Raw genomic sequence first — 26,433 nt, 5'->3', positions numbered from 1 at the left:
AACAATATTTTTTATTTTTTTTAAACCAAGACTAACATTTCAAAAGGGCGTAATATTGAATGTTCAATTTTTTAACATTAGAAATCGGACCATTAGTTGCTGAGATATCGACATTAGACATGGATGGTTATTTTGGTGAGACTTAGAAAACTTAAATTTTCCTGTTTCTTTTTCTTATCTCTGTATCTGCTGTATCTCAGCAACCAGAGGTCCAAACTTCAACGTCTCTTAGACAATTTTGTAGCAAATTTTCTGAACTAAAAAATATATTTTGAGAAATGGTCACTTGTGGTCACTACTTTTAAAAAATAAGTAACTGCAATATTTCGCTGAAATCAATCAATCGGTGGCTATATTTTGAAAACGGAGCCCTATATTAAAAATCTGTAAAGAAATTTTACATAAAAAAAACTATGTCAATTTTTTCCCAGAAATCACTATTTAAAAAAATCATAACTCGGCGGCAGAATTTATGTTCATACTTCTCTATGGCTCAATAATTGCGGGGATTAGTCCCCTAAAACATATTAAAAAATCTCGAAAATAATAAATATTTTTTTTGGGAAACAATACCTACAACATTGCCGATTGATCAGAAAATTCATTCAAAAATTAAATATTTTCGAATATTTACGTACCATTTTTGTATGGACAGCTGCAAAAAATGTATGGAAACTTGTATGGGTGAACCAATGACACAAAATAGCTTCTTTGGTCATAGGGAAGGTCCCCATAAAGTTTGAGCCAAATAAAAAAAATCCAAAAAATAAAAGTGGGTGAAATCGTCCGATTTTGTAACGAATTGCTCTATTGATTTATGCGATATTTTGCGCTCGAAAAAATAGAGGCGCGTTCTCTATCGAATTTCTCTTTAATGAATGTTTATAAAAATCATTTGATTAAGGTTCTTTCATCTCTGCTTCTGTGTAATTCCAAAGGCCCGGATTTCGAGAGGACTTTAGGCAGCTGAATTTCAGAACCAAGCAAATTGATTAGACAAGATTCTCTTGTCACTCACCACGAACAAACTAGAGTGCGAGCGCTCACTTTTTACTCTTCTGCTCTTATCAATCCTAAATTTTACTCACTACTCATTGCTAATCGAATCATCTCAATCGTCAACTCGAAACTGATCGGTGAGCGATTTCATGCTCACCATTCAAATTTGATCCGAAAAACTAAGAAGTCTCCCAATATTAGCCACTCTCCCCTAAAGTCACACTCTTTTTTTTACCCCTCTCTCCCTCTTCGTTTACATCAGATGATTGCGAAAGGAACAAGGGATGGAAAAAAAAGGCTCAACGTGATTGCAAAAGTGTTCTCTCGTGCAGCTTTACCACCTACAGTAGAGAGAGGGTGGCATTTTACGTGGGTGGTTCACTTGCAATGGAAAAACGCACTAAAGTGTACTAACCGGGCTCTCGGTAAGAATCGTGCAATCGAGAGTGGCTGGGTTTGTTATGACTGAGTTTTTTTTTTAAGAGTGTAATAGAGCGCAGAGCTTTTTTAAGCTGATTTTTTTCCACGATGAAGTCTGGCTCGTAATGGAGTCATTGCGATTGCATCTGCAGGCGGGGGAGTTGGGTTACGAAATCTGTATTAGGGTTTTATTGGTGCAATTCTGTAAAGAGTTACGAGAGGTCTCTCGGAGTTACGGGTGACCTGACTATCTATTGGTTGGAAAATTTTTAGGCTGAATTTCTATTTTTTGCGTAAGAATTCGTCTTTTAATTTTGCTCATGGAAATATAAAATAATTGAAAAAAGACAGTCAGCCATTTCAAACTTTTTGGTGACTGCAGATCATAAATCTGCCACCAAAACTGGACGCTCTCGTTCTCAAATAAATCACCCCAAACATCGCTTTTGCGCAACCGTTGGACACTTTTCTGCTGGACGTCCAAAAAATGGCCAGCAAAACTGCTGATGCTCGATGACAGAGAGGGTCCGACCAAATCCAGTCTCCCAATCTCCAGCAGCGCATGCAACGCCAAGCTGTAAATCGAGCTCAAGGTTAGCTTTTATGTGTTATTTAACCAAAAAAGAAAAAAAAACTCAACGAAGTCCGCTGCAATGCAGCACTGCACAGAGTAACTTGGCCAGACAGTTATACAACCTATTACGGTTGGTCGCGCTCGCGGCCTCTTCACGCTAGCCAGCATAACACCATAAACCAAACCGAAGTTCGAAAAGTTGGTCACCACCGCGTTAACGCTGATGTTGGGTGCCCAAAAAAGTGAGTTGGCTGCACGGAAAAAATTGTCATGATTGATGTTACTTTTTGTTTAATTTCTCTTCAACTCTACACACACAATAGAAAGCCGAGAGAATAGCTCTGCCAAAATCAAATGATGAATCTATCATGACGAATTTTATCTCCGAGAAAAAGTCATGATCATTTTTTACGATCTTACAAAACAGACAATTTTCCGTGTCCTCCCCTCGAACCAATTGGTAAAGCTCGAAATGCCACACGAGCGATTGCGCCAGACCGCCAGTAATGGCACTTGGTGCTGAAGCAATCGCAGCGATCTGTAGACACCACCACCGAAATCTGGGACACCTCTCCAGGGACCTCGCCGCAGAACTGGTGAGGCGCGCGTTGACACCAATTAACTCAAGTGCGAAAGCATAACTCGCGTTTTCAAAAAGTTGGTCCTCCTCTCTCTGGAGGTCGTAATACACACACCACTTGACTTACGCTGACTTGGCATGGTGGTAACATCTGCGTAATCTTCGGAGTGTGTGTTATGCCGGCGGGGAGTTGTTCAACAATTATGGAGCTGATACCTCACTCGTTGCTGGTGTCGCGTAACGTGGGCTGACAACATGTGTGTTACGGCGATGTTCGGCTGAAGAAGCGGCTGTATGGCTTCGACAATGTAGGCTAAATGAGTTTGGACGAATTCTACAATTCCAAAATTGCTGCAGCCAACTTCGTCACTTTGTTAAGTGCTCACTCTCTTTACCCTTAACCAAATTATTTCCTCCACGCTTCGCTGCCAAATCGAATCCAATCAACCAAATTTATGTTTGAAAGAGTCCTTCCAGCTATTCGGATTCGTTCCAATTCCGATAGACACCACCCCTCACCCCTTCCAACTCCACCCAGCCGGAACCCTAATTTGTGCACGATTCTCGGAAGTGGCGGCACGGGAGGAGGAAGAAAAAAAAACGCTTTCAGCATTTTCATCGCAATCGCATCACCAGAGGAAAAGGCTTTCATCTTTCATCTTTCATCTTTCATCTTTCATCTTTCATCTTTCATCTTTCATCTTTCATCTTTCATCTTTCATCTTTCATCTTTCATCTTTCATCTTTCATCTTTTATCTTTCATCTTTCATCTTTCATCTTTCATCTTTCATCTTTCATCTTTCATCTTTCATCTTTCATCTTTCATCTTTCATCTTTCATCTTTCATCTTTCATCTTTCATCTTTCATCTTTCATCTTTCATCTTTCATCTTTCATCTTTCATCTTTCATCTTTCATCTTTCATCTTTCATTTTTCATCTTTCATCTTTCATCGTTCATCTTTCTTCATTTCGTTTTTTTTTTGTTTCCTTTTTATTTACGTTTTCACTTTTGATCGTTCGTCCTTATAACTTTCAATTTTTCTATATCTTCAAAATCTTCAATATCTTCAATTTCTTGAATTTCTTGAATTTCTTGAATTTCTTGTATTTCTTGAATTTCTTGAATTTCTTGAATTTCTTGAATTTCTTGAATTTCTTGAATTTCTTGAATTTCTTGAATTTCTTGAATTTCTTGAATTTCTTGAATTTCTTGAATTTCTTGAATTTCTTGAATTTCTTGAATTTCTTGAATTTCTTGAATTTCTTGAATTTCGTAATGTTCTTCAATTTATTAAATTTCTTCAATTTCTTCAATATCTAATCGTTTTTTCGCTATTTTATATTGTATTGTTTTTTCCCTTTTCTTCGTTTTTTTTCGTTTTTTTCGATTCTTTTGATCTTATCGGTTTTTTTATTGTGTTATTTGATTTTCGATGTTTTCGATTTTATTTAAATTTTTCGATGTTTTCAATTTTATTTAAATTTTTCGATGTTTCCAATGTTTTTGATTGCGTTGCTGTTTTTTTCTCGACATTTTAGGCTACATTGTTTTTTTTTTTTAAATTTTTTGTCGATTCTTTTGATTTTGGTTTTTTATGGTTTCATGTTATCGATTTTTTTAAAGTTTTTTTTTTATTTTTGTTTTTTGTTTTATTAATATTAATTAATTAATTATTTAATTATTTAGTTTTGTTTTATTAATCTTTTAGATTTGTTGTATCTGATCTTTTAGATTTTTTTTATTGTTTTGATTTTCTGGATTTTAAAGGATTTTTTGAAGTTTCAGGATTAATATAAATTTCAAGAATTATGGCTTTTTGGACTCTTACGATTTTTAAAATATTCAGATTTTTTTTTGGAATTCAGAATTTTTTAATTTTTAGATTTTTTAAAAAATTAGAATTTTTAGGATTTTTGAGGTTTTTTGGGATTTTAAAAGTATTTAATGGATTTAAAGTTTTTTTTTAGGAATTTTACGATTATAAGGGTTTTTGAGATTTTAAGGATTTTTTTAAATTATTGGGATTTTTAGGATTTTGAAGATTTTTTGATATATTTTATTTTTAGGATCTTTAGAATTTTTTGGGATTTTTAAGAATTTAAGAATTTTTAAGGATTCGTAAAATTTATAAAAGGTTTAGAATAATTAGAACTTTTTGAATGTTTAAGATGTTTAAGGTTTTTGAGATTTTTAGAATTTTTAGGATTTTTGAGATTTTTTTGGGATTTTTGAGATTTTAAGGATTTACAAGAATTTAAAGGATTTTCAGGATTGAATCTTTTTTTAAGGTTTTCAGGATTTTTGGGATTTCAAGGGTTTTTAGGATTTTAAGGATTTTTTTTTAATATTTGGGATTTTTATATTTTAATTTTTTTTGTTATTTTTTATTTTTAGTATTTTTAGAATGTTTCTGGATTTTAAGGATTTAAGGATTTGTTTTAAATTTTAAGATATTTTAGGATTTTTATGATTTTTTGAGTCTTGGGATTTTTAGATTAGGATTTTAGAATTCTAGGATTTTCTGGATTTTTCTGTGATTTTTGGATTAAAAGGATTTATAAGAATTAAATGGATTTTTATGATTTAATTTTCTTTTAAAATATTTTTGGGATTTAAAGGTGTTTCAGGATTTTTAGAATTTTTTTTTGAATTTGGGATTTTTAAGTTTTTTTTTATTTTTAGGATCTTAAATTTTTTTCTTTTTTAAGGATTTTAATTTTTTTTAGAATTTTTAGATTTCAAAAGGATTTTTGGGATTATTATGGGACTTTTAAAATTTTAAGGATTTATAAGAATTTTTAGGATTCATAGTTTTTTTTATAGATTTTCAGGATTTTTGGGATTTAAAGGTTTTTTTAAGGATGTTTAGGATTTTTTTTTAATTTTTGGATTTTTATGGAATTTTCAGGATTTTGAAGATTTTTTATTTTTTTTTATTTTTAGGATCTTAAGAACTTTTCGGGATTTTAAGGATTTTAAGTATATGAAACATTTTAAGGATTTTAAAGATTTTAAATGATTTTAAGTATATGAAACATTTTAAGGATTTTAAGGACTTTAAGGATTTTAAGGATTTTAAGGATTTTAAGGATTTTAAGGATTTTAAGAATTTTAAGGATTTTAAGGATTTTACAGATTTTAAGGATTTTAAGGATTTTGAGGATTTTAAGGATTTTAAGGATTTTATAGATTTTACAGATTTTATAGATTTTAAAGGATTTTAAAGGAATTTAAGGATTTTAAAGGATTTTAAAGGATTTTAAAGGATTTTAAGGATTTTAAGGATTTTAAGGATTAAAAGGATTTTTATGATTTTTAGAATTTTTATGGATTTTTCGGGATTTTAAGGGTTTTGAGGATTTAAGGATTTGACAAATTTTAAGGATTTTTCAGAAATTTGTAAGATTTTTAGAATTTTTAAGGTTTTTATGTTTTTTTTTTGTATTTTATGGATTCGAGGATATTTTTAAATTTTAGAATTGTTTGAATTTTTCGATATTTGAAAGGATTTTTTTGATTTGTAGATTTTTAGGATTTTTGGAATTCTTAGGAATTTATCGGGATTTTAGAATTTTATGGTTTTTTTTTTAGATTTTTTAGATTTTTAGGATTTTAACCGTGTCCCTCTGATGAAAGATCCCCTGGAATGGCCCTAGGTGTTAAAATGTTGCCACCCTTTTCCTCCTATCGGTGGTGGTGAAATCTAATTGAACGGCGTCCAAAATTGGATTCCTCAAAGAGCAAGCAAACTGCACGGCGAGTGAAGGGAAGCAGTCTAGGACGAATTGAAAGAAGGTCAAACTGGCAAACAGTTTTCCTATTTTTCATTATTTCGAGAAAAAAAATAAAGTAGAAGAGAAAATAGGATTTTCAAACGCGATCAACATTCTTAACCTAACTTTGATGAGAAGATTGGGAAAAAAACTCGGAATGCTGAAAAGAGTTTTTTGCTCGATGGCTTTATTTTTCGTTTTTTTTTTTTGCGAGACAAAATTTGAGAAACGAGAAAACATCCATCATCAAGTGAGGGTGAATGAAGAAAGACGGATAAAATATGTCAATTTGCTTGTGCTTGGATGAGAAAATCTTTTCCCTCCTTTCCTCCTTCCCCTCTAAACTCAGATAGCAGAATCACGTCCGTTCGTTCTCCATTTGTCTTGATTGAACCTCTCTCCGTCGCTCGTAGACCAGAGATCCTCTCACCCCGGAGAAAAAGTGGCAATTTCCTCGAAAAATTCAAGTTGAATACACACTCTAAACGTGTGAGCAAGAAGAAAAAAGCGAAACGAACAAAGAATGTGATTTAAGTTATGAGCTTTTTCATTGTCAAACACTCACACACACACACGCTGACAAACTGGCAGCACACTGTTATTCCGTGATGCCATTGTTGTTGCAGCAGAAAGGTAGAAGCCAGACAGATCCTTGCAACAACACCTTCCTCCTTGGAGTGGCCCCGTCTGAGAGACTCTGGTGTGGTGTTTACCTTTGGGTGGGGACGCGGATGATTCTGGCAGCAAGTGGATCAGAAAGCACCAACAGCAATAGTTGAAGGACATTTGAAAAGGTCGTTTCAGAGGTTTTTTTTCTCATCAGGTATTGACTCACGAAGGATACCGATTTTTAAATTTTAAACTGAAATAAAATAAAAAGTCAAAACAAAGAAACGCCCTTTTCAAGTGTTGCTTCCGACTTGAAAGCCTGTTATTGCACCGTAAGAAAATGGTGCAAGCGAGGGGAAATTGAAACGAAAGAAAGAGAATAACAATCTCAATTGACTCTGAGCTCACCTGGTTTTGACAGCGTGTGAAGGGGTTGTGAGTGAGTGAGTGAGTTTGTGAAAAACAGAATCAACACAGAATGCATTAACAGCGCACAAAAAAGTTAACAAAGTTTTATCTATTTAAAATCTTGTTTGGAAGCGGAGAGTAGTTGAAGATAAAACTTGTAACTTTTAAGAAGGGTATTGAATCAGTTAATTTTTATGTTTTCTGTCAAATCAGAAATAACACGAAAGATTTCAATTCAGTTCAGAAAAAGAATTATATTTTTTACCCATCTAAAAAAACAAGACTTAAACATTCTTTAACAGTTTAAAGCACTCCTTCAAAATTCCACCTTTATTCAATTTGCATCAAACCGCTCATAAATCATGAAGTTACGCATCGAGGCGTTTTCCTCCCGCAAAAAAAAAAACCGGAGGAAAATGTCTTCTCAACCGGAAAACGCGAAAATGGGAAAAAAGTGACTCCTAAGGAAAACATTGCATAACTCGTCTCTGGCCCCAAGTGCAAAATAAAAAGAAGATAGAAGTGCATCACTCGAAAATAGGGTGACTTTGCACCGGCTGACACACCCACATAGACTAACGCAGACGGTGCACGAGTGAATCAAAAATTGATTTCGAAACGCTCATGATGGATGGGTTCTTCGCCGTTGGAAAAGGGTTCTTGCCCGTCAACATCGATGTCGTGACGGGTGCAATTTGCATGATGTTTTCGACTATGTTGCACCACGCGCGAGGAAGCACGAGCTAGTTGGACCATCACACCCTGGGCAGATGGATCTGACGAGAAGTAGCATAGCTTGGAAGGAGGACGATTTCCTCTACACCCAAAATTCAGAATCGAGATAATCGTTCTCTCAAAATTTATTGAGGGTTCAGTGCCAAAATCGATAGAATAATGGTACCAACTCACACCATCATAACAAATGAGTTCATTCGTTGGTTGAATCAATAAATCTCCAACAAGTGTCATACATCGACTTCTGACTTCTCCATGGTCACCGAGCTGTGGTGGCCGAGGCAGCTAAGTCATTGGATTGGTTTGTCAAAGGTCTCTGGTTCGATTCCCGTTGTCGACACTTTTGGTTTTTTGTTTGACGGATGAACTTTTTTTGCAAATGAACCTCGAGAGAATAGTTCTATCGCCCATCTCGAGCTGTGTTCTCTGCGTCCGTGAATGGTACCACTATTCTCTCGACTCGAGACCATCGTTCTCTCGGACTAGCGCTGCCAGTTTTGGGTGTAGCGTTATGGTGGTGTGACCCGTTTTGGGGAGCACTGAAAGATAGATGAATATCTAATTTTAAAATTAACTCGTAGATTAGATTAAAGATAATTGATTTATTATCATCTGAACGTTGAAACATAAAAATCCTTTCATTAAATTATTTTAATAACTGAATACTGTTTCATATGAGAACAAAACAAAAATAGAAAACCATTCATAATTAATCTCTTAAACTAAACTTTACCGTTCAAGAAAAGAAATATTCGCATGTGCAAACCCCTGTCTAATTTTCAAGAACCAGCCCAAGTAACATTTTTTAACCAACTAGTCACCACCTAGTTTAAATGAGGTTTTATGGTAATATATTGATTGCATATGAGTTTTATGTTGACATTCATAGCAAGCAATAAGCATGGGCTGATTTAAACGTTCTAATAAGGTTTTATGCCTCGGACCTGGTACCAATAAAAACCAATTGGCTTTCAATTAAGTTTTATGAAAGTTTTAAGAGAGTCTTGAAAACCCGATGACAATGTCATGCCAAACGGTTTAATTGTATGCTTCTTTAAAACCAAGGGTGTTGTAGCTGTCAAGTGCTATTAGGCATGCAAAAAATCAAATTATTCGCTCTACAGCATTGCCTTGGCGTTCTCGATTGCGAGATTCCTACTCGAAACTAGGTGTCCAAAGGCTTGATTGTTGAGGCAATTGCAAACCTCTTTTTACACCTAAGCTTCCATCCACCCCGGGATTCGAACTGACGACCTTTGGATTGTGAGTCCAACTGCCTACCAGCGACTCCACCAGGACAGGACTCAGGGAGAAGACTCCTACACCTGGATTGAGCTATAACGACCTAACCTTTTTAGGTTAGTCCGGGGCCAACATTTACTTCCTGCCCGACGGAAGGCGTAATCAGACAAATCTCGTCTCAAAATTTGCCACTGGGACCTTCGGGGATCGAACCCAGGCCGACTGGGTGAGAGGCAATCAGGCTTACCCCTACACCACGGTCCCGGCCATGCAAAAAGCTTACTTTAAAACCATAAGCTCCTGAAAAAGCATTTAACGCAGCGATATGACGCCAAACGCGTAGTCTGATTAAATGTGATTGACCACCATCTTTGTTGAATAAATTGAAAAAGCAATGAAATGTATTACTATTTGAGGAAAATACATATTCATGCTGAATTTCTGATATTACTAGTACAACCATCGAAATTGATTTTTTGGCTCTATTTCCCCCACATTCTTCGATAAAATTTCAACCGCAGCTAAAATTTAGCAACCAACTGCCAGAAATAATCTTTCAGATTATATTAATTACCTCCAATACATATTATGCATTTCATCATCACAATTTTTGCAAACCATCTCCATTTTATCATTTGAGAAGTTTTTTTTTGCCAGAATAAAACCTGTCAGGAATAAGACGTTTGAAGACGTATGAAATGTCATTTTTCTAAGATTTTATTAAAGCTTTGAGGCGGTTATGAGGATTCAATTGTAACTCCTATGTAGGTTTTATAAATAGGTCGTGATAACTTTTGCGGAGGTCCTTTTGGAAGAGGTTTATCGGGGCTACGGGGAGGCTGTTAAGACTAAGTGGTTTTATAGCGGTTCTGACAGCTTTGATAAAGTCTGAAATGTTACTTGGAAGGATTTTTTGATTGCTGTTGGTTTTTTTTTAAACTGATTTGAACTTATTTAAAAAAAAACGTTCCCTTTTTTATTCCGTGTTGACAAAAAATATAGAAAAAAAATCAAGAAATCCTCGACAATCTATTGCGTTTGGAGAACATTTCATCAAAATACAATTGCAAGCAAAATTTAAAAAGCTGTGTCAAGAATTTGCAACCATAGTGCCATTAGAAAATATTTTGAATGGCAAATTCTAGATCATTACATTTTTTAACTATGTTTAATATGAGTCATTCCAGGTTAACTGAGTACACTTTTGGACTCGACCTTCACCGATTTGGAACAAAATTGGAGGGAACGTTCATCTATCGAGAGTTAACAGAAATCCTAAGTTTGGTGCTGATTGGACCATCCCTCTATTTTTGGCACCGCCCTCTTTTTTGACGATTTTCTAAAAAAACTTTTTTTCTTTTAATCATAACTTAGCAAATACTTGAGCAAAAGATTTTCTACAAGTTGTATTTTATAGAAAATTGTCCAAGGAATTCATAAAAATAAAATTTTAACCCTTAAATGCCCACTTATATAATTTTTTAACGTTTGAAGCATTAAAATTCAGTTTTGGCCAATTCCTTATATTTTTATTTGTTTTATTTTATCACCAACGTGTTCCCAAGACAATTTTACACAATAATCAATGTAAACCTCAAACTAAAATGAACTATTGGCGAGATACAGCGATTTTACTGAAAAAAGTTTGCGCAGCACTCGGAAGTACATGCTGTACTTTCAATAAAAAGGGAAGAATCCCGCAAAGTTTGGTTTGTATATGTGAGAAACTTATTTCGGAACTGAATTCATAGGACAGAGTGCTGCGCAAAATCAAACTTTTTTCAGTAAAATCGCTGTATCTCGCCAATAGTTCATTTTAGTTTGAGGTTTACATTGATTATTATGTAAAATTGTCCGTGGAACACGATGATGATAAAATAAAAAAAAAATAAGGAGTTGGTCAAACTGAATTTTTATACTTGAAACGTTAAAATATAATATAAGGGGCATTTAAGGGTTAAAATTTTATTTTTATCGAATTCCTTGGGCAATTTCTTTTGCTCAAATAGTTGCAAAGTTATGATTAAAAGAAAAAAAAGTTTTTTAGAAAATTGTCAAAAAAGAGGGCGGTGCCAAAAATAGAGGGATGGTCCAATCAGCACTAAATAATGGATTTCTGTTAACTATCGATAGATGAACGTTTCCTCTAAGTTTGGTCCAAATCGTAAAAGGTCGGGTCCAAAAGTGTATGCAGTTGACCAAGAATGACTCCTATATCAAAATGTACAAAAACAACTAATTGGTCTACGAAAACAATGTAAAAAAACAAAGGGTAAAATTTTGGCTGATTTTAGCGTGACGTACTTTATGGATGAAGCCATACAAAAACAAAATTTGAAATTCATTGAGAATTGCTCTTCCAATGCATTTAAAATTTTTGTTTGTTTGTTTTTAAAAACAAAGCAACTTGAAAATAGCGTTTTTCAAGTGGAAAAATCGAACAAAATCTACAATTACCTTCAAGTAACGGCTCATCACAGATGTCTAGAGTAAAACAAAAAAAATGATCTGAAAATCAATTTCGAACTTAAGGGCCGTTAAAATAATAAGAATGGCTTTTAGCGTTTATTGTGTAAATACTGTTTTAAAGAATTGACAATTTGACGCATTCCGTATATTTTCCTCCTCCTCAACATATTTGTGCAAGAAACCAAAGCCCTACAATGATTTAATGTTTGAAAAAAAAACGCCCTTGTAAAGTACAACAACTACTTCAAATGCAAAAATTTGAGGCGTTAAAAATACTTTCATTTCGTCGCCGTCATGCTAACTTGTCGTACGTGCATTTTGGGCCAAATTGAGTTAAGAACGCCATTTTGTGCAGATCACAATGTTTCACCTTTTGACTTTCACAAATCCTCAAAATTCGATTTCAGTCCTGAGATATTCAAAAAAAAAAAAAAAAACCGAAAAAACTCCGTACATTTTTGTCACTTCTCACATGAAAGAAGTTTCAATCTTGTCGTGCTATCTTAACACAACCTGAAAATTAATGTAAGTGCGGCAATTGGCCGAAGGGATTTCAAGTGAGAACGCGTTTGACACTCGTACATGCCCGAGTAACGTAAACATTTATAAATTATAATTCGGGACTCCAGCAACCAACTTCAACCAAACTTCGGGGCAATGCACAGAATGGTTATCCATACAAAACGTGTTTGTTATTGTTTACATTGCGTGCCCTCGTTTATGTGATTCAAGGTCAATCATTAAAACGCGTTTTTCTCAGAACGTCAAAGAGCGACGTACGACAAGATAGCACGACGGCGTCGATTTGGTAGATTTCTGATAAACAAGTCAATCAATTGTTTGTTATTAAAGTACTTTAACTTCGATGAAAAATACTTAAATATCATTCTTAAACATTATTCAATTTTTTTTTTAGCGATTTTCTTGTATTTATATGAATTGTTTCAAAATGTTTCGATTCACTTTTCTGAAAATGTCACTTTTCTGAACCGTCGCTTTCCGTCCACTGCTGCATGGTCAAAGTTGGAAATCTTACCACCCGGTTCAAATGTGCGTGGGCGACCGGCCGTCCCATTTAGCCAACTAACCAGCTCTGCTCCGATGCTGGTCGTACCTGTAGATGACATTTAACCAGCGGCGGTGGTGGTCGGCCAACGCCACGTTTGGAGATGGAGCGAAGTTCAAATTGCACACCAATGTGGGGCAAAAAGCCGTTTCATAACTTTATAAACATGTCCCGGCCAGCAACCGGCACCAGTCGGAGGAGAGATGCTAAATAAGGACTCTCGCTCGAGGTCAGGGGGTGGTGGTGGGTGGTGAGAGGCAGTTTGTTTGAGTTATGCTGATTGCAGTTTTCACTTTGGCTGTGTGGCATTTCGCCTTCGGGCAGCAGCTGCAGCCGGGCTTTGTACACATGTTCTTGCTCTCACTCTGCACAGTGCACTTCTTTTGGACCACTATCGGTTTGATGTTTTTAGTTGATGCCCCAGAGGGAATTAAAACATCGTTTATTGTTTTGAACAGTTCTTTCTTTTTTGCGAGGTCGTTTTCCGGCTGATGAAAAGCAAACATCGGAAATGTTGAGCATCGTGCAGAGGAAGCATGCTTTCGGGATGACACCATGTTAAAACTTCATAAATCAGTTCGTTACATTTGTCGACTGGCAGTAAATCACACAATTTTGGACTGACTGACTGGCGGGCTACAAAGCGGAATAAATTAGTTAAATTTAGCTGGGAAATGATCGATTGCACTGTAAAAAACATTAAAATTAATTTATCTGAAAATTAACTTTCCGCAAAAAAGTCATGCTTAAATAAAATAATTTAAAAATTATCAACAATATTTTTACTGTGCCAAATATATCAAATTTACGATGTGCAGTTCCAACGCATATAACCACGGTTTCAGATGGCAACACTGCCGTTTTACGGCGATATGATGTATACGCCATTTTGGACATTTTCAATTTTATTGTACAGTCTGATAAAGAATCTTAAAAGCTACCTCCTTACGAAAGATTTTTTTCTAAAAACTGCTCTGGGGCCCATTTTATCAAGCAAACAAACTATGATGTATGCGCCAATTTTACTCATCATGATGTATGTATACATTGAGAATTGATAGAAGTCAAATTCAATACTGTTTGAATGTTGATTTGAGGTTTTGGGACCAAATCAAGATTGGGCAATATTTTATTACATTATTTCGATTTAATTCTTAAGGGGACGTCCATTAGGCATCATCCATAAAGTACGTCACGTTCTGAGAGAAGAGGGGGGTTTTGAGAAAGCGTGACGTTGCGTGTTAAAAGCATAGGGAAATCGTGACAAAGAAGGGTGGAGTAAATTTTGGCTGATTTTAATGTGACGTACTTAATGGATGACACCTTATCCACTTCCACGTAGACACTTTTTTGAAAATTCTAGACCCACCCACCTCCCTTGCTAACAATTGTTCATGCAAAAAATGTGGAGCATAGACAATCGCTAAGGGAGCGTTCTTTTATTACGTAACGCAAAAAATCAGATTTTTAGACCCCCCCTCGTAACAAAATTTCCATACAAATTTAAAAAAAAAGTATGGAGCATAACACGGCCTTCGACCCCCACCCCTCAACTGCGTTACGTAATAAAAGAACGCTCCCAAACCCCCCCCCCCCCCCTTAAAAAATCCACTTGGACAATGCATTACGGGATCCACTCAGCTATCAAAATAGCTGGCACAAAAAATAAAGCCAGCTTTGATCGCTTTGATCGAGCAATGTATACATTAGGGTGGGTACGTTTTTCAAAAAGTTCTCGGATCAAGTTTTAGTATGGTTCCCCTTGTAGGGCATGCATGCCCATAGGGACTTTCATGCCAAATATCAGCTCATTTGGTTGTAAACTGGCTGCGCGCATCAGGGTTAAAGTTTAAATGGGAATTACTATGGGAAAATTGGAAATTTTGTTCAAACGCTCCTACAGGTCTGGGAAAATAACGCGCCAACTTCTGGTATGGTCAGGCCTATGGGGAATGGTCTGGAGAACACTTTTCCCGAAGAGAGCATATGAATTCGTTGTCCCTAGCCCTGGCGCATCGGCAAACAATCCGATGTCTCCGGTATTAACGGTTTTCCCTGAAAAAGCATCACATTTTCCTTAGCATGCTATGAAAGCTTGATGCACACCGCGACGCCATATGTCAGGTAGCTGCCACGTGGTTGAAATATTAGCAATAAAACACAAATTTTCTATGCAAATATTCTGAAATCGACTAAATAATATCAGGAATTGAATATTGCAGCTATTTCTCACCCACGTGGTAGCTACCTGACATATGGCATCGCGGTGTGTAGGGGAGTGTGGGGTAATTTGGACACCCTAAGGAAATTGCTCTATCACGGGCTGTATCGATATTTTAAAGGAATGTGGATGACACCAGAGGATAATAGAGACCGTATTTGATGGAAAAAAAATCAGTCATTTCGATTAATTTTGAAGAAAAACCCATTTTTATCGCAAAAATCAAAAGTTGTCCAAATTACCCCCACATTTTTGTGTGGGGGTAATATGAACACCCCTATGGGGTAATTTGGACATGCCTTGTGGGGTAATTTGGACATGCCTTGTGGGGTAATATGGACATACCTTGTGGGGTAATATGAACACCTTTTGAGGGGTAATTTGGACACATGTTGAAGAATAAGTTTAACATTTGATTTTTTGAGCATGGTTTTTATCCTTCAACCTGGTTTTATTATTGCTTTATATTTTGAAGTGTTGTTTTGCTTACAATATTTCATCAAAGGTTTAAATAATGATTTTGTGATAGAACTATAATTCAATAGGATGATAACAAATAGTTCAGTGTAGTATACATAATTTAATAATTAATACTGAATGATTTAAACATTGATCCTGGATTGAGCACAAGTATAGTTTTTAGTGATTAAGGTATCGTTTATGTTTATATAAATCAATCTTTATATAGAATTTAATAGCCTAAAAATATCTTTTTTTTTATTTTACATTCTGTAGCCCTTCAAATTTAAATATTATTGTAAACCAGCATAGAAATTAGAAATGTCAAAGAAATTAATTAAAAGCAATCAACATTAGAGTCTTGTTGAACGCCAAATGTACAGTAATCAGATTTTCATCAATTCGAATATTGGAATAAATTTATCTAAATTAAAAAAAAATAGGGGTTTTGTGAAAGTTCTCATTGCTCACATTCCTTTTTGATTGTTTTGTCATATTAAATCCCGCTAAATTTATCTAAATCGCTTTAAAAACTCATCCAACCTCGAAAATTACTTTTTTGTTGCCTGAAAGGTAGACTTTCAGGTATGTCCAAATTACCCCACAAGCCATGTCCAAATTACCCCCATAGCATATTCTATCATAAATTGCAATTTTTGATGATAAAAATGGATAAAATGCACAATTTTTATACGTACATATCTCAGGCATCGTCCAAGCAACCCCCTTAAACATAAAATGTCCACTTTTTTGCCATATAACCCCTGCAAAACCTTATTTCCTAACCTTCAAATATTAGAATTTAAGGCAGTGCCAACCGGCCTTTGGAAACTTTTACATATTACACCAAAACTACTTAACCTATTCCAACTTTTTTGGTTTGTCCATACTCCTAGGCCATTACTAGTACTAGCCTTATCACTTAAATTGCCGTTTTCACTTTATATCCGAAGAAAACGTGATTTTTAAAGGGGTGTCCAAATTACCCCCCCTGTCCATATTACCCCAAACTCCCCTATCAAGCTTTCATAGCATGCTAAGGAAAATGTAATGCTTTTTCAGGGAAAACCGTTGATTCCGGAGACATCGGATTGTTTGCCGATGCGCCAGCTCTAGGGACAACGAATCCATATGCTCTCTTCGGGAAAAGTGTTCTCCAGACCATTCCCCATAGGCCTGACCATACCAGAAGTTGGCGCGTTATTTTCCCAGACCTGTAGGAGCGTTTGAACAAAATTTCCAGTTTTCCCATAGTAATTCCCATTTAAACTTTAACCCTGATGCGCGCAGCCAGTTTACAACCAAATGAGCTGATATTTGGCATGAAAGTCCCTATGGGCATGCCCTACAAGGGGAACCATACTAAAACTTGATTCGAGAATTTTTTGAAAAACGTACCCACCCTAGTATACATACATCATTGGGCAGGAAAAGTAGTGATTTTTTATTGCTATTTTTTCGGCCAAATGATGTTTGTGGTTTAAAATCGTAGAGAATAGGAAAAAACAAGAAATTTTGTAGGGGCCACATTTTTATTGTACTTTTTAACAGTTTCTACAGAGCAGACCTCAAATTAGTCATTTTGAATTGAAAAAATGAACAAAAACAGAAAATCGTGTCTACAGCAAAATCATCTCAATGGCGTATACATCATTAGGGTGTAATATCAAAATCGATTTTCCAGCACAGCACTTTTTCAGTTCCTTTTGTGGTCCTAAACAACTCCCCAAAGTTTGGGACCGATTGGTTTAGTCCTCACTTTGCGCAAAGCGATTCAATTTTCCATATAAATTTGTATAGGGAAAATCATTTTTTTGGATTTTGGTATTTATCAAATCCACGTTTCATGCTATATCAAAACCGGACTCATATTCGGATGCTCTGGAATGTCCTCTACAACTTTGCCGAAGAGAGTATGGTGCTAACTTGCTCCTGAAAGAAGATATAGCGTCTTCAAAACTCGTCTAAAACGTGATTTTCGAGCAAAAAACACGTTTTAGACGAGTTTTGAACACGTTGTATCTTTTTTTAGGGACAAGCTAGCACCATACTCTCTTGGGGAAAGTTGTAGAGGACATTCTAGAGCAATCAAATATGAATCCGGTTTTAATAAAACATGAAACGTGGATTTGATAAATATCAAAATCCAAAAAAATGGTTTTCCCTATACAAATTTATATGGAAAATTTAATCGCTTTGCGCAAAGTGAGGACTAAACCAATCGGTCCCAAACTTTGGGGATTTGTTTAGGACCCCCGAAGGAACTAAAAAAGTGCTGTGCTCACTAAATTTGGACAGCTTTATTTTTTTCCATACAACCATATTACACCCTAATACATCATATCGCCGTAAAACGGCAGAACACTGCCGCTCAGTGCGAACTGATCGTCAGCTGCAGGAAGTATCTTCCGCGCTCCACGTTCCGTTTCCATAATTGAGTTTGAAACTTTGAACGGATGTGCATGTTCAAACGTGAGTGGGGCAGAAGTGTGACGCTTCCGGTTTAAAGATTGAAAGTGCGTGTTTGAGTGGGTAGAATGTCTTCATTAGAGAATTCAGCGTCAGACTTTTCACCTTCGAATGAAATCAAAGATTCTCTATTAAATTGTTTTAAAAGTGCATTTGGGACCAAATTGAGCTGAGAACGCAATTTTTTGCAGTCCCAAAATTCGATTCCAATTCTAAGATATTCAATAAAATCCGAAAAAACTTCGTGCAGTTTTGTCACTTTTCATAGGAAAGATGTATCAATCTCGTCGTGCTGTCTTGACACACCCTGAAAATTGATGAATGTAAGACAACTGGCCAAAGGGATTTCAGGTCAGAACGTGTTTGACACACGTACATGCCCGACTGTTGTAATTTATTTTAATTATAACTCGGGACTGTGTCAACTAAATCAAACCAAACTTCGGAACAATGCACAGAATGGTCAAACAAGCAAAACGTGTTTGTTATTGTTTATATTGCGTGTTTTAGCTTATTCAAGGTCAAACATTAAAACGCGTTTTTTCTCGGATCGTCAAATTAGTTTTGCGCCGTAACGTCATTTGATAGCTCGTTTACCTGCACGGAGAAAAAAGAGTTCCGAAATCGCGAACAAGCGTTCATGAAAATGGGAACCACAAACAAAGTGTTCAAATCCCATGGTACGATTTCCAAAAACGTACCATGGGATTTGAACACTTTGTTCGTGGTTCCCATTTTCATAAACGCTTGTTCACGATTTTGGGAACTCTTTTTTTTCCGTGTGGTCTTCGTCGATTTTCGACGATCGCATCGAACTGTGCTAAGTACATTTAAACAGTGCATCCTTTTCTAACCTCAATCACGAGCTAATCTAATCTAATCTAACACAAACGCACATTTTTACTGAGACACATGTGCAAAAAATGTAAACAGTGCAGCCAAGCTGTCAATTTTCTAACCTAAAAACCAAGTCGGTGTTAAACCTAATTGAGATGTGCGACACAATTACACGACAATATCGAACTGAGAAATAGAGGGCGAAAATCCGCCAGATAACTCACCATTCTCAAGACTCTGGTTGCAGCACCTCAGCGCCTCGTCCAACCCCTCTCCACCATCACCTCCGCCGCCGCCACCATCGTCCAGGTACCGCTGCGCTTCCTCGTTCAACTCCGCCGCCTTCAGCTCCGGCCCCCACCAACGCTCGACGAGCCTCCGGATCAGGATATCCTGCTCGAACCCAATCACACTGTCCCTTTTCCCCCCACCACTTGCACTTGCACTGGTTCCAGCCAATTCATCCGTGGACGTCGACGACGAGGTGGCGGTGGCCACCGGAAGTGACAGCAGGGTGATGGTGGACGATGGTCCCGCGGCGGTGGCATCACTGGGCACGGTCGGGAACTGCGTGTGGCACACCGGACAGCTGGAATGGCCGAAGCAGCACTGCCGGCAGAAGGTGTGGCCACAGGTCGCCGTCACCGGCAGCCGCAGGATGTCCTCGCAGATCGGACAGCAGAGCGGGTCTACCGCGGGCGAGCTGCAGGTGGCCACCACCGCTCGGGTGGCGAGGACAGTGTCGACGAGCGAACTCGTCAGATGGCGAAGCCGCTCCAGCGGGATCAACCCGTCGAGCAGCGCTCCGCTGATGTGGCCGTACACGTCCAGCGCGTCCTTGAGACGGCCGGCCCGGGCTAGCGAATCTCCGTAACCGTAGTACAAGGACAACCGCTGGGACCGTGCCGGCGGCTGGCTGGACGACTGTCCCGTGGGCGATTCCACGGCCGATTGCTCCGCGAGCACGCCCTCGAACAGCTTGCAGGCCAGCTCGTAGTCGCTGCTCATAAATGCATCGCGCGCGAGGTCCGCGGCCGTCGTCGCGGCCATGGCTTCGGACTCCGAACTCTTGATTCGCGTCGTTCTTCCCGAGTTCTTCTTCGCACGGTCCAAATCTCCACACATTGAACCAAACCCCACCACAAGTGACTAATTACAAACTGCCTTGCTGGTTTCCTTCTTCTTCATTTGGCCAATTTCCCGCGACCAAACCGGGAATTCGTCTCACCACTTTCTTCCCGCTTTTATTAATAGAGATTTGTAAACGCACTTGCCACCGTTTCACGGTGAGCGATTTTAATTAAATTCTTCACGGTTTCTTCCCGTGAGCGTGTGTGCGCACGGACACACCGACGTACACGCTTAACGCAGAATGCACTTTTTCACCACCCAATGATTGCACTTTCTTCCTACTCTTCTTTGTTGGCAAATCCAATTACTCTGCCTTCCGGGACTCGGGGTTCAAAGCTTGCCAGCAGCTTTTATTTATTAGTTTGTGTGTGTGTGTGTGTGTGTGTGTGTTCCGGCACTCTCCCGGCATAAGTGGGCGAGAGTGTGCTTTTAAGCGCTCTGAAAGGAGAAGAATAAAATGAAAGAAATGTTAGCATCAGCAGCAGCAGCTTGTTTGTGTGTGTCGCTAATGGTTAATGGAGAATTGATGGCTTTGACAGGGGGGATGCTGGCTAGGGCCCTTTGAACCTAGCGGGTTCTGCTGCTGAATGTGGACAGTTTGTTGAAGAAGGTGAGCAGCAACGATTTTTAAGGACTTGTGAGGGAGAGAAATATTTTGTATGATGTAGTGTATAGAGTAGCTTAAAGGAGATATCAATAAGTCAGTATTTGTTTTAATGTAAATTATGGATAGAAAATCGATCTTTCGACAAAAATACCGACAAAAATTTATGGAATTATACGAGTTTGGGCTATGTAGGTATAACATATCATGGTTTTGGATACTGACCCTCACACAAAATACATTTTGACAGGGTCATTCACAGTTCTGATTGTTTAGATTTTTCTCAAACGAACTCTTCTGTTATTATCTTCACTATGAGAAAACTAGGTTCTTTGCCATACTGGTCATGTCTGTAACATAACCACCTACACCGAGGATAAAAATTCCGGCAAAGAACATTTTCGCCATCAGGGGTCACATCGGGACTCCTCAAACTTAATGTCAAAGGTTAAGGTTTCCAAAATCCGGATCAGTCGGTAGAATATTTTATAATTTAAATGACATTTTCCTTTTAACAAACGACAAGTTTAAAAGAAATTTTTAAAAATTTCTTAAAAAATATAAAAAAAAGTTATATTGCTCAACTACTCATACTTCCATTAACTTTTAACAATATTCCAAACAATCTGCACCAATTTTAAGAAACCTTCAAAAATAACAAATTATCGCAATATAACATTTGGAAATGTAGACCGTCTTGTGTCCCAATTTTCATCAGTTTCCGTTCATTTTCACTTTCCAAACATTTTCAACCTTCCAAATTAAACATTTATTTAACTGAATTTAATGCAAGGCACTGTACCGTAAACCGGGGTGACTTTGATGGGATTTCAATCAATTTTTGGAATATTTTCCAACTGGAAAGATTTGTCTCAAGATTTGTATAAAAAACAGTCGTTTTAAAAATTCTTATTTTGAATTTCGGAGTGACTTTGAAAGTCATATTTTTTCTTGTTTGTATCAGATTTTAAGTGTTCAGAGCAGTTTTCTACGGAATCGGTCATTTTTCTTTAATTTTAATTTTTGTATTTTTTATCCACCTGAAACTTTTTTGGTGCCTTCGGTATGCTCAAAGAAGCCATTTTTCATAATTAGTTTGTCCATATAATTTTCCATACAAATTTGGCAGCTGTCCATACAAAAATGATGTATAAATATTCAAAAATCTGTATCTTTTGAAGGAATTTTTTGATCGATTTGGTGTCTTCGGCAAAGTTGTAGGTATTGGTCGCAAAAATTTTTCAATTTCATTTTTCGATGTAAAATTGAAATTGCAATCAAAAAGTATTTTAGTAAAATTTAGATAAAGTGCACCGTTTTCAAGTTATAGCCATTTTTATTTAACTTTTAATAGTCGCAGTTATTGATTTTTTTTGAAGTGCCCATGTTTGCCCACTTTTGAAAAGCTGAGAAAATTCTCTATATTTTGCTTTTTCAGATTTTGTTGATACGACCCTAAGTTGCTGAGATATTGCCATTGCCATGGTTTAAAAACAAGAAAATTGATGTTTTCTAAGTCTCACCCAAACAACCAACCATTTTCTAATGTTGATATCTCAGCAACTAATGGTCCGATTTACAATGTCAAAATATGAAACATTCTTGAAATTTTCCGATCTTTTCAAAACAAATTTTTTCAAAAATTTTAAATCAAGACTAACATATCAAAACGGCGAAATATTAAATGTTTGGTCTTTTTGAAATGTTAGTCTTGATATAAAATTTTTCAAAATATTTTTTTCGAAGAGATCGGAAAATTTCACGAATGTTTCATAAGTTGGCATTTGATGTCCTCTAAAACGTATCAAAAAATAAAAATAATAAAAATAGTGTTTTTTTGCAAATCAAGTTTTAGTGACAAAAAGTGAAATAAAAAATCACCAATTTTTTTACCGTATATCATTTTTTTCAGTGAAGTCCATATCCATACCTACAACTTTACCCCAGACACCAAATCGATCAAAAAATTCCTTTAAAAGATACAGATTTTTGGATGTTCATACATCATTTTTGTATGGACAGCTGCCAAATTTGTATGGAAAATTATATGGACAAACTAATGATGCAAAATGGCTTCTTTGAGCAAACCGAAGGCACCAAAAAAGTTTCAGCCGGATTAAAAAATACAAAAAAAAATCGAATGACCGAAATCTCAAAGAATTGCTCTTCAAATTTCATTTTCACGTCAAAATTATCATCACTTAGGTTGCCGGCATAATTTTAAAGAAATTCGTTTTTTTGCTATTTTTTCAGCAAATGCGTTTCAAATATTTTGAAAAATAATATGCCCCGAGGAAAAAATGTTCATTTTTCAACTCCTTTAAAATTTCCGAAAAGGGCCTATCACTAAGACTCCCTTCTTGCTCCTCTCACCACCACTTATGCGGGTGGTAGCCACAGAAAAGAAGAAGGTGTCAAGTGTTGGTTATGCTTCCCCGACGGTGGCGCCATCTGCTGGCAGCAGCAACAAAACGACACACTAAACGATTAGGAGGCGTCCTGTCGGAAGGTGTTATCCTGTTAATCCAGCCGTTGAAAGGCAGTCCCGAACAGCTGTTAGCTTTGTGGTTAAAGTGACACACTTTTTAGGTCGGTTTTCCCTTCTACCCTTACGAGTTTTAGTTGAAAACGGAAATGAGTATTGATTTTATGTTACTATTTCTTTCCTGAACATTTCTCGGAAAGCCACTTAACAAGGTTAATCAAATGCCAATCCCGGCCAAAAATAGCCATCAATTCCATCGAATTTGTGGGAAAAACAACCACATTTTTCTTTCCCCCCCCGAAATTTGCACGGAGTCAAGCACAGTGGGGAAAAGCCCGCCCACACGTCAGTTTCAATTTGTGAGGCGTGCTACCCAATCATTTCCCGACCCCCACCCATCGCGAGCTCCACCCGGAAAAAATATCACCGAATTAAAACAAACCCCCCCTTCTTTTGATGACGATAAAAGAGTGCAAAATCTCGTTTGCGATAATTTCTTAAAGATTTTTTGGTTGCTTTCTGTCTTAATTTTTCGCAATTTCATTCTTCTCATTCTCGAGGGAGGGCCCCGTGTCATTCGCTCGTACCCCCTCCGTTGTCCTGTCACAATTAATTCTATTCACGAGGAGCATCCTCCGCATTTTTTTCCCTTTTGGCTTTTATTTTTGGTCTGGCGTCGGAAAATGGCGTTATGTAACAGATTGGCGTGATTTGCGGACAAATTTTGAGGATCGGTTCCTGCGGGGAGAGTGATTGGGTTAGGTGATTTTTTGTGCAGATTAGTTGGGAAGGGTTGGGGAGATTTAGATCATTAACTTTGATAAGTTATTTTTTAATTGAGTTTTTTTTATTTTATTGTTTGCTCTTGCTGTTATTGATTTAATTAACAAAAACTACAAGTACTTCAAAGAACATGCAATGTGTAGTAGATCCAAATAATTTTTACCAAAAGAAACAATTAGTTTATTGTTAAAATAACTATTATTTATCAAACTAACAACAACTGTTAAAAATTCATTATGAAAACATGAATATTGTCAGAAAATCTCCTCGAAAATCTTTTTTTATATATCTGTTTTCAAAAAAGATTCTAAATTTGAACGCTTATAGAAGTCTGTTAGCTAGTAACAATCTGAAGATGCATTGATAATCATATTTAGCGTGTTTAGGCAAAAAAAAATGAAATAACAAGCCATAGTCTCAACATTTGAATTCAAAAAGTGTTTTGAACTGAATATACACTAGTTCAGTTGTTTTACAATCATTAGTTTTCAACAAAAAAATAGATTTGACGAAAACAAAAATTTAAGCAAAAAAAAAACATTTTGCGAAGTTTAACATTAAAAGTTTTGAAAAATTCAAAAGATTTTTTAATAAACCCAATTACGCCAAAAATGGTACAAAACGCAAAAAAAATGCACGATAGATATATTTTAGCTGTTTGAAAATAAATTTCCAAAGAAATTTTGAAGTTTAAAAAAAATATTTTCTTTCGCCCCTGGTTTTGCGAGCCGACTTTAAAGGGGGTGACAAAAACATTAAATAAAATTTGTACCAGCCTTAGTAGTGCAAAAATTTTTTTTTTGCTAAAAGTTAAGATTTAAAAAAAATAAATTAAGAATTAAAAAAATGATTTTTTTTAAAACTAATGATTACAAAACAACTGAACTAGGTGTTGCGACGGAGCGCGTCCCTCGTACGGCGCTGAAGCAACCCCCTGTGTTGCGTAGTGTCAATGTTTGTTATTGTTTATATGGTGCCCGTGCTGTCGCTAATCAAGAGCAGAAAAGTTGAAAACATTCTGAGTTAGCGGGAGCACGGGCGCAGCGAAGAAGAGTAGCTGTGAAAAAACACCGAACTTGTAAGTAAATTGTTATTTGTGAATATCTGTGTAATTAATTGACTAAATAAAACGATTTAGTTTTGTAGCGAGTGGAAAATAAGTGTTTTTATTCCGCCACTCCGCTCACAGAACCGGTGCCCGGTTCGACATCACCCCGCGACTCAACACTAGGGTAAAATGCTTTTTAAAACACATTTTTTATTCAAATGTTGAAACTATGGCTTGTTATTTTCTTTTTTCTATGACAAAAAAAAAACATTTTTGAGCCATAGAAAAAGGAACAAATTTTGCCGCCGTGTTTGGCCGTTGCAAATATTGCACCCTCCCAATTCAAAATTGGTCCGAAAAATCAGGGGACAAAAAAATGGTTTTTCAAAAATTTGAACATTTCAATGGAAATAGAAGTCAAATCAACTGAAAACAATCTAAAATGCCCTATTTTGCATTGATAATCATATTGTGCATGTTTGTGCTCGATTAAAATAATTTTGTGTTGAAAAACGTACCATGGCATTTGAACACTTTGTTCGTAGAACTCTTATTTCTCTGTGTGCCCCCCTTTTAACTTTGGTCAGAGTCAAGGAACTTTAACTTCAAAAAATATTTGCCTTATGATTTTTCGAAAAAATAAAATTTTACTAGAAATTGTTTTTTGGGCTTTAGTTTTTAATTTAAATCAAATTTGCAATAAATTTGGCAGTTTTTTGTCCATTCTAATTTATTTATTTTTTCAAAAAGTTGAAAAAATATCATAAATAATTGCTTCAGGTACATTGAAGATTGGTCCTCTGGTTGCTTAAATACTTCGAATAAATGAAAAAGAAACAAGAAAATTTAAGTATTTTAAGTCGCATCCTTTATTTATTAGAACTAAATTTTGTCAGAAATTTTGAACTTTCAAAAACGGATTAGTTGATAAAGGATGGAAAATAATGCAAAGTACATAATACATAATTTCCAAATTGCTTGGAACTTAAAAAAAACTCGATATTATCTATACTGACATGAACTACAATAATCAACGCCAGTTCTGTTATGTCTAGGGCATAACTACTTTGAATTTTCAAAGTTAAAGTCACAAATTGAAGATTTTCTCTTGAAAGAACACTTCATATAGGCTCACATTGCACCACAACAACCTCCTACCTCACTTTCTCACTTGACCAACCGTTCAACCTAGCGTAAAACTCCGACGTTCCACTCCGGTGGCATCCCTCGCCTGACGTACGTATCCTGCACCTCCAACAATAACAACAGAAAGAGAAAACCCCGAGAAAAAACAATATCCCTTATTCCGGCCTCATCCACACCTCGCTTATTTCCCTTGGCACCATCTCACATCTCACATAATCATAACACACATCCGTCACAGTGCTGTCACACCACGTTCACACCCACAAACACACAGCCACACGTACAGCAGCACAAGTCTCTTCTCTAGGGGGCAAGGCCCCCCCTTAGAACCAAGCAAGCTGTGAAACGCTCCTCTGCGCTGTTATGTAACTG

At 36.5% G+C, this 26,433-nt stretch overlaps 1 protein-coding gene across 3 annotated transcripts in view; it reads right to left on the bottom strand.

Moving 5' to 3' along the window:
* Nucleotides 1-26,433, bottom strand: part of LOC120422431 (LON peptidase N-terminal domain and RING finger protein 2) — a 118,559-nt gene that overhangs the window by 85,181 nt on the left and 6,945 nt on the right. For all 3 annotated transcript variants that reach the window (XM_052709600.1, XM_052709602.1, XM_052709601.1), the window contains exon 2: nt 19,089-20,433. In XM_052709600.1, coding sequence (XP_052565560.1) covers nt 19,089-19,989 — 901 coding nt within the window. In that variant the 5' untranslated portion in view covers nt 19,990-20,433. The remainder of the gene's footprint in view (nt 1-19,088; nt 20,434-26,433) is intronic.

This window comes from Culex pipiens, chromosome 3, assembly GCF_016801865.2.
Source record: "Culex pipiens pallens isolate TS chromosome 3, TS_CPP_V2, whole genome shotgun sequence".
NCBI lineage: Eukaryota > Metazoa > Arthropoda > Insecta > Diptera > Culicidae > Culex > Culex pipiens.
Note: the sequence above shows the minus strand (reverse complement) of the source record. Positions and strands in the feature narration are given on the sequence as shown.